The sequence below is a fragment of the Myotis myotis genome, unplaced genomic scaffold (assembly GCF_014108235.1).
Source record: "Myotis myotis isolate mMyoMyo1 unplaced genomic scaffold, mMyoMyo1.p scaffold_m19_p_3, whole genome shotgun sequence".
NCBI classification, from domain to species: domain Eukaryota; kingdom Metazoa; phylum Chordata; class Mammalia; order Chiroptera; family Vespertilionidae; genus Myotis; species Myotis myotis.
This window is the reverse complement of record NW_023416335.1, coordinates 195,456,899-195,475,105: the sequence shown is the minus strand read 5'-3', so window position 1 is coordinate 195,475,105 and position 18,207 is coordinate 195,456,899. Positions and strand designations below refer to the sequence as shown.

At 39.0% G+C, this 18,207-nt stretch overlaps 1 protein-coding gene across 9 annotated transcripts in view; it reads right to left on the bottom strand.

The window, feature by feature from the left end:
• Positions 1-10,439: 10,439 nt before the first annotated feature.
• The window catches only part of NEDD1 (NEDD1 gamma-tubulin ring complex targeting factor), a 33,609-nt gene continuing 25,841 nt past the window's right edge, over positions 10,440-18,207 (bottom strand). For 6 of the 9 annotated variants that reach the window (XM_036299275.1, XM_036299276.1, XM_036299278.1 and 3 more), the window contains 4 exons: positions 17,242-17,395; positions 16,080-16,236; positions 13,642-13,708; positions 10,440-12,169 (listed from right to left, as the gene is read on the bottom strand). In XM_036299275.1, the coding sequence (XP_036155168.1) occupies positions 12,065-12,169; positions 13,642-13,708; positions 16,080-16,236; positions 17,242-17,395 (483 nt within the window). In that variant the 3' untranslated portion in view covers positions 10,440-12,064. The remainder of the gene's footprint in view (positions 12,170-13,641; positions 13,709-16,079; positions 16,237-17,241; positions 17,396-18,207) is intronic. The other 3 variants (XR_004966053.1, XM_036299277.1, XR_004966052.1) reach the window with 3 other exon arrangements.

Here is an 18,207-nt window from a genome sequence, read left to right as displayed (position 1 = left end):
AATAAAAAGAAGAAGGAATCGTCCAAATTAGCATTAATGAGTCATTGTCCAAGTGTAATCGGGTGTCAACTGGTCACACTTTGGTAGTTTTTCCAGCAAGGACCCCTGAATCAGCAGCGGGGGAAGTCGCCCATGTCAGCAAGAATGTTTGTCTCCTGCAAGAAGCAATGGTTTAAAGTTTCTAGAACCTTCTATTCTCCCCTACTTATGCATCTCTTTTGAGTGTCTCCTTTGTTTTTCATCTCTTCCTGCTTTTCCCCTTCTGAGCATATTAGTTACTATGGAAACGTTGGTGTGAATGTCAGAAAGCTCGGCTCAGAAACGCTTCATAAAGTCAATTTATAGAATGATCTGACATTTATCTCATGTTTGGGAAATTTAAAGAATTTGTGATATTCATGACCTCAGACAGGGTTGGGTGGTAAACAGTGTGCTATATATGGATTTTAAAATTTGTTTTACGTACACTGCGAAAACATCAGATTTTTGTCCTTTAGGCAAAGAATAGCAACAAACACAGGAGTCTGGTTTGGGATTTGAAATTGGATTCATTTTCTATCAGTTCAGGAAGGAGTTCCACTTTCTGAGTTTGTAAGGCTGACTGGAATCTCTTGTGTCAAAATAAACGCTTTCTGAAAAAAATTACAGTTGGCTTATTTTTTTTTAACTTTAACCTGACAATAAGACAAATGGTATTATCCATAATAATGTACACAGGGCAGCAGCAATATCAGCTGAAGGCACAGAAATGCTAACATCCATGCTGTAAAAATGTTTACTTCACTATGGGGAATTTCAGAGTTAGTGTTACCCTAAGGAATAATAATAGCTAATGTTTTTAGCACATTTACTATGTGTCTGTCCCCATTCTAAGCACTTTACATGTATTAATTCATAAGATTCCCAAAACAAAATTGTGAGGTAGATGCTATCATTACATTTACGCTTTTTTCACACAAGGGGAAACAGAGGCACAAAGAGGTTGAGTAACTCATCCAAGTAAGTGACAGAAGCAAAGATTCAAAACAAGGCAGAATCAACCAATGAATGTATAGATAAGTGGAACAACAAATCAATGTTTCTCTCTCTCTCTCTCTCTCTCTCTCTCTCTCTCTCTCTCTCTCAAACAAAAGAAAGAAAATCCAGTGTTATCCTATGAGGCAACATTATTTATTCGTAGCCATTCAGTATTTCCCATTTCCTCTGGTAACAACTCCCAGTTTTTGTTTGAGAAAGTCACACCTGCTCAGCTCACTTGCTTGTCCCTCCTGTGCTAGAAGGGATCACATAGCCCAGGCCAATCAGCACACTTCAACTCCCAACCTCAGTGATTGGTCCAAAGATGGGCATGTTACCAGATCAGAACCAATGAAACACCAGAAGATTTTTGCCAGGAGTGCTCCAAAAGGGAGGAGGGGCTCTTTTTCTTCCCTGGAAAACTTAGGCATGGAATGAGCTGCTCTAGCCATCTCTGCCACCATAAAAGGGTTAACCTACAGCTTACAGAGGCCACTAGACAGGGAGACTGAAACCTTTGGAACAAAAAGCCTGTGAAAGATGAAAAGAAACCCAGCCAAATGAGCTTTGAATTCAGCAGTATCCCAAATCTGTCTGCTAGACGGTTCAATTATTGAACCAGTAAGTCACTGCTGCCTTTGTGTTTAATCTAAATACATTTGAGTTAGCTTACAACAAATAGAAAAAGAAGGCTTAATGAAGAAAACTTGGAGTGTCTGTATCCTTTGAGGGCAGACACTACATTTTGTTCACCGTGTTCGTGGACAAACGTTCCCGTATCTGAGATTCCAAATCCATACTTCTGAAAAGCAAGGTCCCTTTGTAGCTCATTTGGTGACAAAACAGACATGACCTGCATGGACATGAGGTCACTCAGAGTCTTTACTTATGCCACTTAATGTGAATATTCCTCTATTTTGCTAAGGAACAACTAATGTGTGTGATTACAGGATGCCAGCACAGATCCTGCCAGAAGCACCAGACTATATAAAGAATATAAACTCTTACCTTTATTAAATAAAAAGTTACAAATTGTGAAGCCCCATAGGTTTTCAATAAAAGACCGTGGACTTCAAATCACAGGATCAACTGAATGAATAAATTGATTGGATAAAAAAGTGCTTACTCTCTGAATAGGATGGGATCTAAGGCAGCTAATGAGAACCACAACATGAAAGCATCCATCATTCCAAAATTATACTGAAGGTAAAAGTATGCTTGCATGACAGACAATAGACAGACATCACATCAGACATCAGATTGATGAATACCAAGACAAAGTGAAAATGCGTAAGTTCAGAACAAAAGCCTCAAATATAGTATTAATAGCATCATGAACAGAGAATCTGGAAGAAGAATAGAACCGGCAACCTGACTCCCCATCTAGTTATAGTACACTGTAGGTACTATAAACACAAACTTCAAGATGTAAGAGTATTACGATGTTGAGTACATGTGGCTACCAAACTGACTAAACCTTGAAATCCGTATTCCATGTCCTTTCAAGACTTTTTCTAAATCCTTCTGAGTCCTCACATTATATAATAAAAAATGTTACTTTACTTTTTTTTTTTTACAACATCCTAGAAAACTATCATTCCATGCAATATAAAAAAGAGTACTGGAAATTAATTAAACATACCCTCAAAGTAGCAAACTTTGGGGTCATGACTCTTCTGTTTTCTTCCTTGTATCCAGTACCTAAAACAGTAACCATTGGCTAGAACAGTGGTTCTCAACCTTCCTAATGCCGCGACCCTTTAATACAGTTCCTCATGTTGTGGTGACCCCAACCATAAAATTATTTTCGTTGCTACTTCATAACTGTAATTTTGCTACTGTTATGAATCTTAATGTAAATATCTGATATGCAGGATGTATTTTCATTGTTACAAATTGAACATAATTAAAGCATAGTGATTAATCACAAAAACAATATGTAATTTTATATGTGTTTTCCGATGGTCTTAGGCGACCCCTGTGAAAGGGTCATTCGACCCCCAAAGGAGTCGCGACCCACAGGTTGAGAACCGCTGGCATAGAAGGTGCTTAAGATGTGCTTTATTAATGAATGAAATAAGGACTTCATTCTGATACCTCTGCCATCTGACCAACACTGACAAGTTTTCAGTGGGACAACTGACAGAGAGAGGGGGAAAACTGAAGAATGCCTCTCAACTGAGTCTGCATAAAATATCTTGAATCTGTCCAGTTCTTTCAAATTCCTCTGCCACTTCCTAAATTGAGTTACTTCCTAGATCCCTGCACCATTAAAAGGTATCCTGCCCAGCTGGCGTGGCTCAGTGGTTGAACCAGGAGGTCACAGTTCAATTCCTGGTCAGGGCACATTCCCGGGTGTGGGCTCCATCCCCAGTGGGCAGCGAGCAGGAAAAGGCCAATTGATGATTCTCTCTCATCATTGACGTTTCTCTTTCTCCCTCTCCCTTCCTCTCTGACATCAATGGTGTCCTAACTAGTCTCATCTCCCTGAATCCATTCTTATGCTCTTTTTATTATTCAGGGACCTTTTTAAAAGGGACAAATCAAATCAGATCTCTCTGCCCACAGCAAGTCCACCTTGTTTAAAATTTTTCAATTTCTCCCAATTGTTTATAGGATACAGACCAAAATGATAATGTAGCCTGCAAGGTTCTGCATGATTTGATTCTGAATTTCCTCTCCAACCTGATCATGTGCCAGTCTTTACCTTCAAAGAGTTGACTCCTACTCAACCTTCAGGTCTCACCTCAAATGTCACTTATGCAGGTGACCCCTGCTAGAACAGGTTTTCTTGCTAATTGTTATTATAGCTCACTATATATTTCCTTTACAGAGCTTTATAAAATTTGAAACTTTTTGATTTATATGTATTTCCCATTAGATTTAAAGCTCCATGAAGCCCATATTTTCTAGCCTGGAAATTTCAAAATGCTCTATCTTCTGATCTTTGTAGACTTATTCACAACTATTCTCCTTTACATTTCCAGCCCCACATTTTGATAAAACTCTGTAAAAATTCTGTTATTGGATTCTGTTCACACTGTTGTTTTCCTGTTTCCTCTTGCTCTACTTCTCTACAATTATGTTGTTATTACTCAGCCCATTTCCATTCCTCACTCATTCATTTAAGTTTAAGTTATGGAGTACCTACTATGTGTCAAGTCCCGCACTGTAGATACAGGTCTAGAGATACAGAGCAGAGTCAGCCATGATTCCCAACACAAAGAAAGCGAGGAAGCAGGTCAGCAAATAAATAGCTCCAAGTTAATGTGGAAATTATTTCTAAACATTTTCATTGGAACAGAGACAGTAATAGCTACTAGCTCCTGAGAAAGTGATCAAAGCTCCACCACAGAATGTGTGGCAATTTTAGGTAGATCTTGAAAGATGAGTAAGAGTGGGAAAGGAGATGTTTGCAGGTATAAGCATTTCTATAACGTGAGGTCACGAAGAGGGTGACATGTCTGACAAAGCCCTTCCTCATCTGCCCCCATCTTCCCCTCTGGTCTGCTCCTTCGTTGGCCCATGTCCCAGCAGTTCCCTCCTATTAAATTTAGACAACTTTGTGGGGGGTTTTGCCAAAGTCATTGCCTTTGTTAAAAAGTTCAATAATGATAGCAATATTTAGACTTCCAGATATTCTTCAGTCTCATTTTAACAGATAAATAAATGTGTATGATTTTTAAAATGGGTGAGGGGGAATGTTTTCTCATTTCACTAGCATTCAAATAGAGTAGGTGTCTTTTGACATAAGCTGTGCTTCAAATATATTTTGAAAAAATTCAATTTGTCTGAATGCAAAATGAAGCACGATTGAATTTTGACATTTTAATTTTAGTTGAGCTAACAGATTTCACTTGAAAAGGACTCACAATATCTACATCAAGGGCATGTCAACTATCTTCAACCATTATTGTCATTTTTCTATGTTCATAAATTTATTCTACTGTAATACATGCCATCATTTGACATATGTGAAAGAGGAAGGATCATGTTTAATCAAATTTCCAGTTTATCACATATCTCATAAACACCATCCAGGAATTACAGGAATGAATAATTTATAACAATCCCTACATTTATTCCACCTTTCAATGGATAAAATTAGACATGAGATGATACTGAACCTCTATGGAGGTCATAGCTTCATACTAGATATTACACCTACAGAAAGCATTCAGAATAGCCTCTGGAGACAAATCATCTCAATTCTTTTTGTTGTTGTTGTTAATCCTCACCTGAGGCTATTTCTCCATTGATTTTTTAGAGCAAGTGAAAGGGGGCGGGAGGAGAGACAGAGAGAGAAACGTTGATGTGAGAGAGACACATTGATTAGTTGCCTTTTGCACATACCCCGACTGGGCCAAGGCTTTATCCACTGAACTAGACTGGCTAGGGCTCACCGCAATCCTATAAACGTTATAATGGGGTAGAAAATAAATTTCTGGATGCAGAGACAGCATGCTTGTTTTTTTGGTCATGGAAAAAAATGTGACAAAGGAGGTGACATGTCAGCAGTATCCTGAAGGATCTGTAGGAGTTTGCCAGGCAAAGAGAAGAATGAGAGTGATGGCCTAGGACCATGAAATGGCCTGATGCTTTCTGGAACCTGAGACTAGAATATCAGGGACAGGGTGTGTGGAATAGCAGGAGACTTAAGACTTAAGTCTTAAGGAAGGACCAGGATGCCACACAAGACCATGGCCTTTTCCTATAGACAATTAGATTTGCCTTTGGGATAAAGACAACTCTTGTAGAGGTGTAAACAAGAGACAAGAAGGAATAGAGGCAAACAGAGGTCTAATCAGGTGGCCCTTGCAAATATCTCAGCAAGGCATGATGAAGCTCTAAATAACAGCAGCTGGAATAGAGGTGAGTCAAGATGCTTATTAACTGATGCTTACCTACTGCTACAAAATAAAGTCAAAAAACCTCAGTGGCATTTATTCCCACAAGTCTGATGGTCAGTTGGGCTGTACTAGGATGGGTTTGGCTGAGCAGCTCGGCTGAGACAACTCTGCTTTACATGTCTCCTGCTCCTCTTGAGACCAGCAGCTAGCCCAGGTAGCTTTTCGTGTTTTTAATGTTCACGTTGGAAGTACAAGGTAGCATGTAGGAACATGTGAGACCTCTTAAAGCCTAGACTTGGAATTGGCACACCATCATTTTGGCTTTATTGTTCAAAGCAAGCCACGTGGCAAAATCCAACGTTCACAAAGTGAGGAAATGTACTGCCACTTTTAGCAGAAACAGCAAAGTCAAAGAGCAAAGGACAGGAACACAAGTACAGGTGAAGGACTGGTGACAATAATGTACTAGTGTACCATTCTCTCTAGCCCACAATTGCTGGGGTCCAGCCCCAGCGGGTCCAGGGGTCCCCAAAGGCGTAGACGGAGTCGGCGAAGAAGGAATTACACGGAGACAGTGTTCAGTTGATCAGCAGCCTAGCCAGGATCTCCAGCCAAGTTCTGGTCTGGATCTCCAGGGAGGTTCTGCTTAGGATCTCCTGCCAGGGTCTATGTCCATGTTCTCTTGCTAGGTTCTCCAGGTTCTCCAGCCAGGTTCTGTAGCCATGTTCCCTCGCTAGGTTCTCCAGCCAGGTTCTGTCCAGGTTCTCCAGCCAGGTTCAGTCACCAGGTTCTAGTCAGGTTCTCTTGCCAATTTCTGTAGTCAGGTTCAGTCCAGGATCTTTTGCCATGTTCTCTTCAGCGAAGTTCTTCTGTCTGTAGGTTCTGTGTAGGTTCTGTCTTCTTAGTTCTGTGTTCTAAGCTCTGTATTCTAAGTTCTGTGTTCTAAGTTCTGTGTTCTAAGTTCTGTGTCTTGCTGTCTTGTTGCATCTGTATTTATACCAGTTGATTCAACCCTATCAATCTCTATTACAAAGGTTAGGGCGTTTCTTATCTTCATTCCAGGGAGTAAAGATTATGTAGCTTAAGCACGATTGTTCATAGTTAAAAGTGATTAAATTACCCGCCTGGCACTTAGTTAAGAGGTTTTATTCCCTCCCTAACTTCAGGGGAAAATCCCTACCTGGGTAAACAACCTTTCTCAGAGAGGAGACCTTGGTTAAAACACATAGTGCCAAGAAGGTGAGCAAACATATTAAGAACAATATGCCATATATGCCAGGTCCTTTGAAACAGCAAGGATGGACTGGCTCCCGGCACACAATAATTCCTGCTCCTCTCAAATACAATGTATGCTCATCCTCATACAAGGACTCTAAGCGTTGCATCCAATCACCCACAGCATTAGTCTGTTAATATAGTCAATTACATTAATCCACATTAATAAAAGACAAACATGCAAATTGACCATACCTTCACTGTGCCTTAAGCCACGTCCACCACCCAATCAGAGTGACTATATGCAAATTAACCCAACCAAGATGGTGGCCAGCAGCCATGGAGCTGGAGTAAGCAGGAGGCTTGGTTGCCCCAATGATGGAGAAAGCCAAGCTTCACGCCTGCCGCGGAGGCTCTGAGCTCCATTCAAAGCAACAAAGTTTCAATTATAGAAGGTAAATAAATCCCAGAATAAAAAAAAAGAAGAAGAAAAAAAGGAGAGGCTTCCATTGCCGGGGGGCTTGGCCAGTCTGAAAACGGCCCTCAGCCCCTCACCCAGGCTGGCCAAACCTCCATGGGGTGAGGGTCCCCACTGGGGGGGGAGGGTTTGACCAGCCTGCAAACAGCCATCAGCCCCTCACCCAGGCTGGCCAGGCACCCCAGGGGGGACCCCCACCCTGAAGGGGGTGTGACCAGCCTGCAAACACCCATCAGCTCCTCACCCAGGCTGGTCAGGCACCCCAGCAGGACCCCCAACCTTTTCCGGGACACTCTTCAGGGCAGACCAGCCAGCCCCCACCCATGCACCAGGCCTCTATCCTATATAATAAAAGGGTAATATGCAAGCTGACCCTAACAGCAGAATGACTGGGAATGATTGGGAACTATGACACACACTGACCATCAGGGGGCAGATGCACAATGCAGGAGCTGCTCCCTGGTGGTCAGTGTGCTCTCACAAGGGGAGCTCTGCTCAGCCACAAGCCAGGATGACGGCTGCCAGTACAGCGGTGGTGGTGGGAGCCTCTCCCACCTCCTCAGCAGCATTAAGGATGTCTGACTGCAGCTTAGGCCTGCTCCCCGCTGGCAAGTGGACATCCCCCGAGGGCTGCCAGGCTGCCAGAGTGATGTCTGCCAGCTTGGGCCCGATCCCCCAGGGAGTGGGCCTAAGCCAACAGGTGGACATCCTCTGAGGGGTCCCAGACTGCAAGAGGGCATAGGCTGGGCTGTGCGCCGCGCCCCCCACCCCCCCCCCCGAGTGCACAAGTTTTTGTGCACCAGGCCTCTAGTGTCCTAATAGCCCAAATTTACATTCTTGAGATAAACCTCACTAGGTCAAATGTATTATGCTTTTTATACGTAGTTGGATTCAAATTGCTAAAATTTTGTTTATAACTTTTGCATGTTTTTATGATAAATATTGGAGTGTAGTTTTGACTTTGGTATCAGAGTAATGCTGGCCTTAAACAATGAGTTGGGAATTATCCCTTTATTTTCTGATAACATTTGTTAAGAATTAAAATATCTGCCCGTTAAACATTTGAAATAATTTACCAGTGTAACCATTTAGGTTTGGCATTTTGTCAGAATTATCGGTAGAATCGGTAGCAATGTTACTTCTCTCATTTCTGATATTATTTATGTCTTTTTTATTCATCAGTCTGGCTAAAGGTTTGTCAATTTTGTTGATCTAAAAGAACTAGCTTCTAATTTTACTTATTTTCTCAATTGATTTCTATTGCATAATTTCTTCTTTAATCTTTATCCTTTCATTTGTGCATGTTGTGTTTCAATTGTATTATTTTTCTAGAGTAGGTTGGAAGCTAAAGTCACTGACTTGAGTCCTTTCCTTTTCTAATACAGACATTTATTGATATAAATGTCCCTAAAAGTATTTGCTTTAGCTGATTCCTACAAATTTTGATAATTTGTCTTCAATTGCATTTAGTTCAATATATTTTTAAATTTCTTATTTTTATATTAAAATGATTTATCTTTATATTTAAAGTGTATTTCTGATTCAGTATATCCTATATATTAAAAGGCTAATATGCAAATCAAACAAACGGAATGATCAGTCGCTATGATGCGCACTGACCACCAGGGAGCAGACACACAGTGCAGGAGCTACCCCCTGGTGATCAGTGTGCTCCCCAGAAGCCAGGCTCATGGCTGGTGAGCACAGCAGCAGTGGCGGGAGCCTCTCCTGCCTCCATGGCAGCGCTAAGGATGTCCCGCAGGGAATGGGCCTAAGCCGTCAGTCGGACATTCCCCTTGGGTTCCTGGACTGTGAGAGGGCGCAAGCTGGGCTGAGGGATCCCCCCCGAGTGCACAAATCTCATGCACTGGGCTTCTAGTAGTTGGATAAAAGACAGTCTAATAAGAGCACCTGATAATTTAGACTTATGTAATTATTGATAGTGCTGTTTAAGTTTTCCATCTTACAAGTTATTTTTTGTCCTATTTTTTGTTCCCCTTTTTTCTTTTCCTTCCTTCTTTTGGATTATTTTTATGGCTATATGTTACCATCTTTGTTGGTTTATTAGTTTTAACTGCTTTTCTTTTTGTGATTGCTTTAGGTTTTACATTATACATTTTTATCATAGACTACTTTCAAGTAATATTGTCATCAGACATTTTGCTTTACTTATGTGCCAACCATACAGTAGCTTATCATTTTTGCTTTAAAAAGTAAATTAACCTTTAGAGATAAAGTAAGAAAAAAATCCTACATTTGTTCACATATACACAATTTTTGGTGCTCTTCATTCATTTGAATAGAAGATTTCTATCTGGTACCATTTTCCTTCTGACTAAAGGCATTCTTTAACATTTCCTTATCATGAATTCCTTTAGTGTTTACAGTTCTGAAAAAGTTTTAATATTTCATTTTAATTTTTGAAAGATGTTTTTGCTGGGTATAGAATTCTAAGTTGCGTATTTTCTTTTGGTATTTGAAAGAGGTTGCTCCACTATCTCTGACATTATCTTTGTTCCTCTGAGCTTTTGACTTTTGCTGCTTAAGAATTTTCCTTTGTCACTGGTTTTAAGAAATTTGATTATGATGTGCTTTGGTGTTATTTTATTTCTTGTGCTTGAGGTACATTGAGTTTCTTGGGTCTTATCTGCTTTCCTCTTTCAGAGATCATGGTCCCATTCTGTGTAATGTCCATTATTTGAAAACTATTTCACATATTTTGTCTCTTTAAAAAATTTTAGATGGATAAACTCAATCCCTATTATTTCATCTTGGTAAGAGGCAAACATTTAATTTCAGGTTTTCCATATATAAAGATTTTGCTTGTACTTATTTAGCTTTTAAATTCTATGACAAAAAAAATGTTTCATCTATACACATAAAGTTACTAAAATTGTTTTATTTATCCCTCTTCTTTCGATAAACATCAAGTGCATGTACAGAAAAAGACAACAGGAAAAATATCAATGAATTTAAATAAAGCATATAGGCAAAACACACTTTTGTTTTCTTAGTCTGCTTGATAATGGTATATAAGGAAACTTGTTACAAGTCATAATGCTTTCATAATCTGCCAGGAAAAAAGATCACAGTAGCACCCTTTTATGCTTCAATACAAATGTATTCTCTGAGCCACAATAAGAAAAAGTAGTATTTCTGTTTTTATTCCTTGAAGTAGTTATTAGTATGTTTATACTTATTAAAAAATATACTTAAAAATTTCCATTGCTTTGGAAAATCATAAAGTTAGTAAGCTAACTCAATTTCTTTTTTATTTTAGTATTTTCATCTCAAAAGTCAAAATTGGACAGGAGTAATATATAAAAGGTACATAGTTTAAGTCTTTGGGACAAGAGACTACAAGAAGGTAAACAAGCCAATAACCTGCCTAATCTTATATGATTAAAACTCCAGATCACAGGTAGATGTACACATCCATCTATTGTCAAAGAGGTATAAATCCTTTTGACAATTACCCTTTTTAAATTTGATGGTAAGGTCAATAATATAAAAATGTTAAATACGGCACACAAAGGATTAGAGAAAGTTAATGATATAAACCACAAAAAGACATCCACACTTCTCATTTGGGAGAAAATGAACTGCAATAATACAGTAATATTTAGTATCTACTATGAAATTTTCACTGATTATCAGTTGAATCGTGTTCATTAAAACTTTGTAGTATAATTTTGCTTATTACTAATTCATGAGATAATTAGTAAATATGCAGCTCTGGTCAAATCTTTCAAATCCTTACAGGTTTTCATAGGTAAAGTGAAGTCTCCTAAGTTTGCTAAAAAAAAAACAACAAAAAAAAAAACAACAAAAAAAACAAATAAACACATCAAAAAAACAAAAAAAACAACCCAGAATAGAGATTTGTTAGAAGTACAATCCAATAACATAAACGTAATAGATAAAAGATAATTTGTGCAATTCAAAATTCCAACAAATTGTCATATCAAGTGTAAAAATAATAAATAGTAGTCGTACTTGACTTCATTAAGTTAACAAAATAATTAGTAACCAACCTTGTGTTTTATTAGTTAATTGCTTAGAAACACCAATTGCCATTTTAAAATTACCTTTTCCATAAAAATAGAATGCATATCAAACTCTTTAATCCCAAAAACATCCAAAAAAATTGGAAAGGCAAATGTTAATCAAAAAATATATGTTAAAAAAGGTGATTTTAAAACACCCATAACCTATTTTTTTGCACAATTGTCTTATGAAAAAGGGCACTTAGTGTCTATCTAAAGCTTTCAGAAAAATAAAGATCCTACTGACTTTCCTATAGGCAAATTATACATTGTACAGCTTTTAATATAAAAATATAAATATTTTTGACAAAGAGAATGAAAAGTGGTTGGTGTAAAATCCCATCACCCTTTTACTTGAAAATTTTTCCCAGAGGCCATAAAAACAACACTGATTCCATGTAGTTCTGTGTTGCCAAAAACTTCCCAAATTAAAAAACATTAAGGTATTCAGTGTAATTTCAAAAGTGGGCTCGCAGTCTTTTGTTTTCTTCTCGTAGTCTTTCAATTTCAGCCACTAAACCTTCATTTACTGAGTATCTTTCCAATAAAGAGTGCATTTCATTCTAGAAAAGGACAAAAATTCTTTTTAAATTACTTGGCATGTCACATTTATTTGGCATGTTTTACATACTGTCAGCTATCATTTCTCTCATGTTCAATTAACTAGCTAAATGATATTCCTCAGACTTAACCACTCTTACTGCTTTGTTAATGTAAATGAAAGACCACTAGTAAAACTTACATATTTGGGAGGCCTATATTTGCACATGCGAGGAGCTTTTTGCGTACTTATTAAAGAAAAAAAGTTGTAAAAAGTTGCCTTAACTATTAAAGGTTAAAAAGTAGGCTGAAAGGTAACCCACAAAATTAAAGAACATATTTTCAAATCATATATTTGATAAGGACTTGTATCCAGGACATATAAAGAAGATGGCCAAAGAAGATGGCCAAAATGACCAATAAGCACATGAAAAAATGTACATCATTAGTAATCAGGGAAATGAAAATCAAAACTGTAACGAGATTATCACTTCATGCCTACTGGGAGAGTTATAACAAAATCAGGTAACAGAAGTATTGGCAAGGATGTGGAGAAACTGGGGTCCTCAGGCATTTTTGGTAGAAATATGAATGGTACAGCTACTTTGGAAAACACTTTGCTCAAAATGTTAAGCATAGAGTTACCATATGATAACTTACATTTTTTGAATTTTCACAAAATTAAAAATACCAACTTTTGTACAATGTAATCAGCTATGTAGTAAGCATGGGTTTCTGCAGGAGGACTCGGTGGGGATGTGTGGAGAAGCATGGGACCTGGTTGGAAAGTCTGTAAGGAAGATTCTCTGAAAGGTCGGGACCTCTGAGGGGACCTTGCCAAAGGCAGCAGCCCCTACCTTGACTTTTCCAAACAAGTCCAAGCCCCCAGGTGCTTTGCTGGAATCTCTATGTTTAGTTTTTTAGACCTGTCCTTGTAGAAGCATGTGCTTTCTCAAGGATACTTACCCTGCTGATTGTATCTAGACCAGCGGTTCTCAACCTGTGGGTCACGACCCCTTTGGGGGTAGAATGACCATATCACAGGGGTCGCCTAACACCATCAGAAAACACATATATAATTACATACTGTTTTTGTGATTAATCCCTATGCTTTAATTATGTTCAATTTGTAATAATGAAATTGGGGGTCACCACAACATGAGGAACTGTATTAAAGGGTTGCGGCATTAGGAAGGTTGAGAACCACCAATCTAGACATTAATTTTAGTTCAAGCTGCTGTTACAATAAAAGCCTAAGGAGGCAGGCAATTGGGGTTGTTTTGGTGCCTCCTACCAAGCAGCCCCTTAGCCTCTCACAGGGGGGTGGGGGGGGGGAGTGACTAGTTAAAAACTATTTTACTTTTTAAATTTCTAAAACTCCTTGTTTATTTATCATAGGAACCAGATATAAGCAAGTAACAACTATATCACCCTTTAATGGATTTTTCAGATCTACAACTCTACAATCACTTAAAATAACATTTGTCATACATACCAACTGCATGTGAAACTGTTTAATCATCTCCACTTGCAAATTCACAATATCCCTATGACATGCTTCTCTAGGGAAGAATATAAAATACTTGTCAGAACTGTAACAGTTTTACCAACTCTATATCATTCAAGACACTACTTAAGCTTTCTCATTTTTCAAATTATTGTATGTTAACAATTATTATTACACTAATAAAAATACCAATGCACCTACCACTTATTTACTATGTGTTAGGCACTTTCTTGTACTTTAAATATAAGAACTTATTTAAGCTTCACCACCAGTTATAATTATTACCTCCTTTTTACTAATAAAGTAACTGAGCCACAGAGCTGTTATAACTTATCCAAAGTCACACAGCCAGGAAATAGCAGACCTAAAATATAAACCTAGGCTATCTACTTCCACTATACTATACTACATTCCTTAATATAGAAATTATCAAGACACAGGTTTATGTTACAATGAAATACAGATAATATACTAGGTTACAATGTTTTAACTATTATCTATGTTTTAGCCATTAAAAAATACGTCTAGATAAAATAGGAAGGTGTTATTTGGGTGGTTATAACATAGTTTATTCAATAAAATGCTATTAATTCATGCTTACAAAAGAATACATGAAAACCATGAAATCTACACTAATAAAAGAGAAACAAGGTAATTGGCGTACGACCACTACCCTTTTCTTTGGCTAATCAGCGAGATATGCAAATTAATTGTCAGCCAAGATGGCGGCCGGCAGCCAGGCAGCTTGAAACTAACATGAGGCTTGGTTGCCTCAGTGACGGAGGAAACCAATGTTCCCCGCCTGCGGCTGCAGGCCTCTGAGTTGGCAGTTTAAAAAACTCTGTAACAAATACCGCCGGACTTCAGCCAGCAGATTCACAACATTGTAAGGAAAGGCCAGAAAGCTATTTTCAGCCGTGGAGGCCTAAGAGCTGGAGCCAAGCCTCAAGCTAAAACTGGCCCAGAATAAAAAAAAAAAAAAGGAAAAAAGGAGCAGTTGGGAGCTTCAGTCACCCCAGCCTGAAAACAGCCCTCAGCCCCTCACCCAGACTGGCCAGGCACCCCAGTGGGGACCCCCACCCTGATCCAGGACACCTTTCAGGGCAAACCAGCCGGCCCCCACCCGTGCACCAGGCCTCTATCCTATATAGTAAAAGGGTAATATGCCTCCCGGCACCGGGATCAGCATGACGGGGGCAGAGCCCAAACCCCCTGATTGTCCTGCGGCTCTGTGTGTGACAGGGGGTGGGGCCACAACCTCCCTATCTGCCCTGCTCTGTTCGTGACAGGGGAAGGTGCCCCAACCCCCTAATCAGCCCTGCTCTGTGCCTGATAGGGGGGAGCTCCCCAAACCCCCCCCACGGGCCCTGCTCTGTGTGTGACAGGGTAGAGCCATAACCTCCCCATCGGCCCTGCCCTGAGTGTGAGAGTGGCGGCGCCCCAACCCCCGATCGGCCCTGCTCTGTGGGTGATAGAGGGCGGTGCCCCAATCCCCTGATGGGCCCTGCTCTGTGTGTGACGGGGGCAGCGCCCCAAACCCGATTGGCCCTGCTCTGTGCGTGACAGGGTACAGAGCCCCAACCCCCCTGATGGGCCCTGCTCTGTGAGTGACAGGGGGCAGTGCCCCAACCCCCTGATTGGCCCTGCTCTGTGCGTGACCGAGGGTGGCGCCGCAACCTCCCCATCGACCCTGCCTTGAGTGTGACAGGGGGCGGTGCCCCAACCCCCCAATCGACCCTACCCTGATCGTGACTGAGGGTGGCATCACAACCTCCCAATCTCCCTGCTCTGTGCATGACAGGGAGCGGTGCCCCAACTCCCCAATCAGCCCTGCTCTGAGCCCAACCAGGGGCTGCACCTAGGGATTGGGCCTGCCCTCTGCCACCCGGGAGCAGGCCTAAGCCAGCAGGTCATCTCCCGAGGGGTCCCAGACTGCGAGAGGGCACAGGCTGGGCTGAGGGACCCCCCTCCCCCCCGAGTGCACAAATTTTTGTGCACCGGGCCTCTAGTATAATAATAAAAGAAAACAGTCACCCACCATACAATTTCTAAGCTAGAACAGTACCAAAATCATAGAAACTTCCTGTATGCTCCTCTCTGATTCCATCACTTAACTCTTGGGAGAAGCCCAAGAAAGAAGACAATACTACTCTGGTGAATTTTGCTTAAGCAAAAAAATGCTTTACAAGTACATTTGTATAACACAGAATCTCTCTCTACTGAATACATTTCAATTTGCTTGCTTTGAGCATTACAAAAAGAGTACCATATACTATGTAGTCTTGAGTAGTGTACCTTTAGAAAATAATCCAGTATCACATTTTCAAGATTCAAGATCTATATATCTATAGTTCACTGGTTTATACTGATGTGTACATTCTCCTATCAATTGGCATTGGGTTGTTTACAAGTTTTACGGTTACTACCTGAAGTCATCCAATGTTTCCTGTATCATGTTCTGAATAAAACGGATTTGAACAGATGTCAATGGTGCATTTGGCCGATTATTTCCAATGGTATCAGCTATTTTTTCCGACAGTGAACTGGCAACTCCAGCAGTGACAGAGGTTGCTAACTTTGGATCTAAAACAAAACAATGAAGAAAATAATAATAGTCAACTTGGACTAAGAGTCATCAAACATTTCTAAGTAAGATTTGGCATGAGAAAACTTGAAAAACTCAAAGAACAGTGTTCCTATAACATTTAGAAAAATGCACTGTTTGGAATACAAATCTTAAACTTTCTATGACATTATTTCTAATAGTCATTTATCTATATATATGAATTGCCACTGACTAATGTAGTAACAAATGACAGAAGAACTGATCTTGAAGAATCTCTAAACCTCTTATAAGAGATGAATGTGACAAGCTTCAGCACAAACTAGATAAACCAACAGAGTACATGAGTAAAGTAGTGCTACAGGCAAAGCCCCAGAGTTTAAGCTAATGCAATGTATCCATAGAGACCTTAAGGTAAAACACAGATATCTATATAAAAGAGTTGCTTCTACACAAAGAGTTATTTTTGTATGGATAACACTTATAGCTGAACCTAATATCCCTTTAAGTGTGGACCAAGTTTTTAGGGTCTGTGGTATTAACTCTACGAATAGGACTTTACTATGGGGGGAGAAAAAGATACTAATATAAAATAGTATTGAATGTCAGCTGTAATTGACAAATCAAAAAATAACATTAAAAAATACAGTTGGGATGAACATCTTTGTAAATAAATCTTCATCTTAATTTTTAAAAAGATAATTTTAGGTAACTGACCCTTTTTCACAGGGTTCTACACCATATTCCTATCTGTACCACATTATATCAAGACACCTACAGATGAGATCAAAAATGAAATTCACACCAAGAGTGTCAAATAAATGTGGTTATATTTAATCATTCATGTACATTTTATTGTCTTCTAGTAAGAGGGTTATGCTAGAGAAATGTCATAAATTTTAAACTCCTTGAACATTTAAACTCTTTGAACATTTAAAATTTTGTCTGTGATCACTCCTTTCAAGTTAAATAGTGAGGGTTTCCAACTTAACACTTTCAAGCATTAGAAAGTTTTATGTACTCACTTGGAGCTGAGGATCCATTGATTGTGGGTTCATACAGTAACCGGGCTTCCTTTTCTTTTTCTAGCTTTTCACATTTCTCAGGACTTCTTGTTTGGTTAGATGATGGAGAGGTATTTAGACTTCCAGTATCAGCACCGGAGATCAACTTTGCAAACTTCACATTTAAAATAAACAATTAATATATAAATTCTGCCTTTACCCATATCATCCACATAATTTGTACCAACTTTCTTTTATCCAGTGGGTAGGGCCAGGTAAAGGGAAAATAAAAAGGGATATAGAAAGAGAAAAAAATTGCTAGGACTGGTGGCAAATAAATCAAGTTTACTAATCAAAAACAATATCAATAATAACATGATAAAGTTCATTTACTAAGCATCAGGCTGTTGAATATAATTTAAAATAGTGATCACAGGCAAAAACAAACAATGCCCTCGCCCCCCACACACACACAAAACACCCCCAACCTCTCGTTTATAACTAGTCAGAAATATTTGAAAATTAAGTCAAAAGACATATTGTACTTTTTGAATGTTATCTTTACAATATCATGCTAAAAATAAATTTGAAAATAAATGGATATACTGCACAACAGATTCAGCCTTCCTGGTCACTTCCTGGTAATATTTGATCTTTTTGAATCCTTTCATAATATATTAACTTCTATATTGAGTACTGTATTATAGCACCATCAATTTACTCTAAGAATGTAATGTGGGGATAAGGACACATAAAAATAAAAACATAAAATAAAAAAATAAATTACTCTAAGATTTAGGGTAATTACCTTGACCACCAACTTGGTGCTCTCCGCCACAATGGAAATACATCTTAAAAAATTCAGGTATAAAATATTACTACACAGACAGCTATATCAAGTTTTTTGTCTTATAAAAAAAAACAGAGTATGACATCTGTTGCTATCCTCATCACATCCAGAGATAGATTTCAAGAGTATCCTTTAGT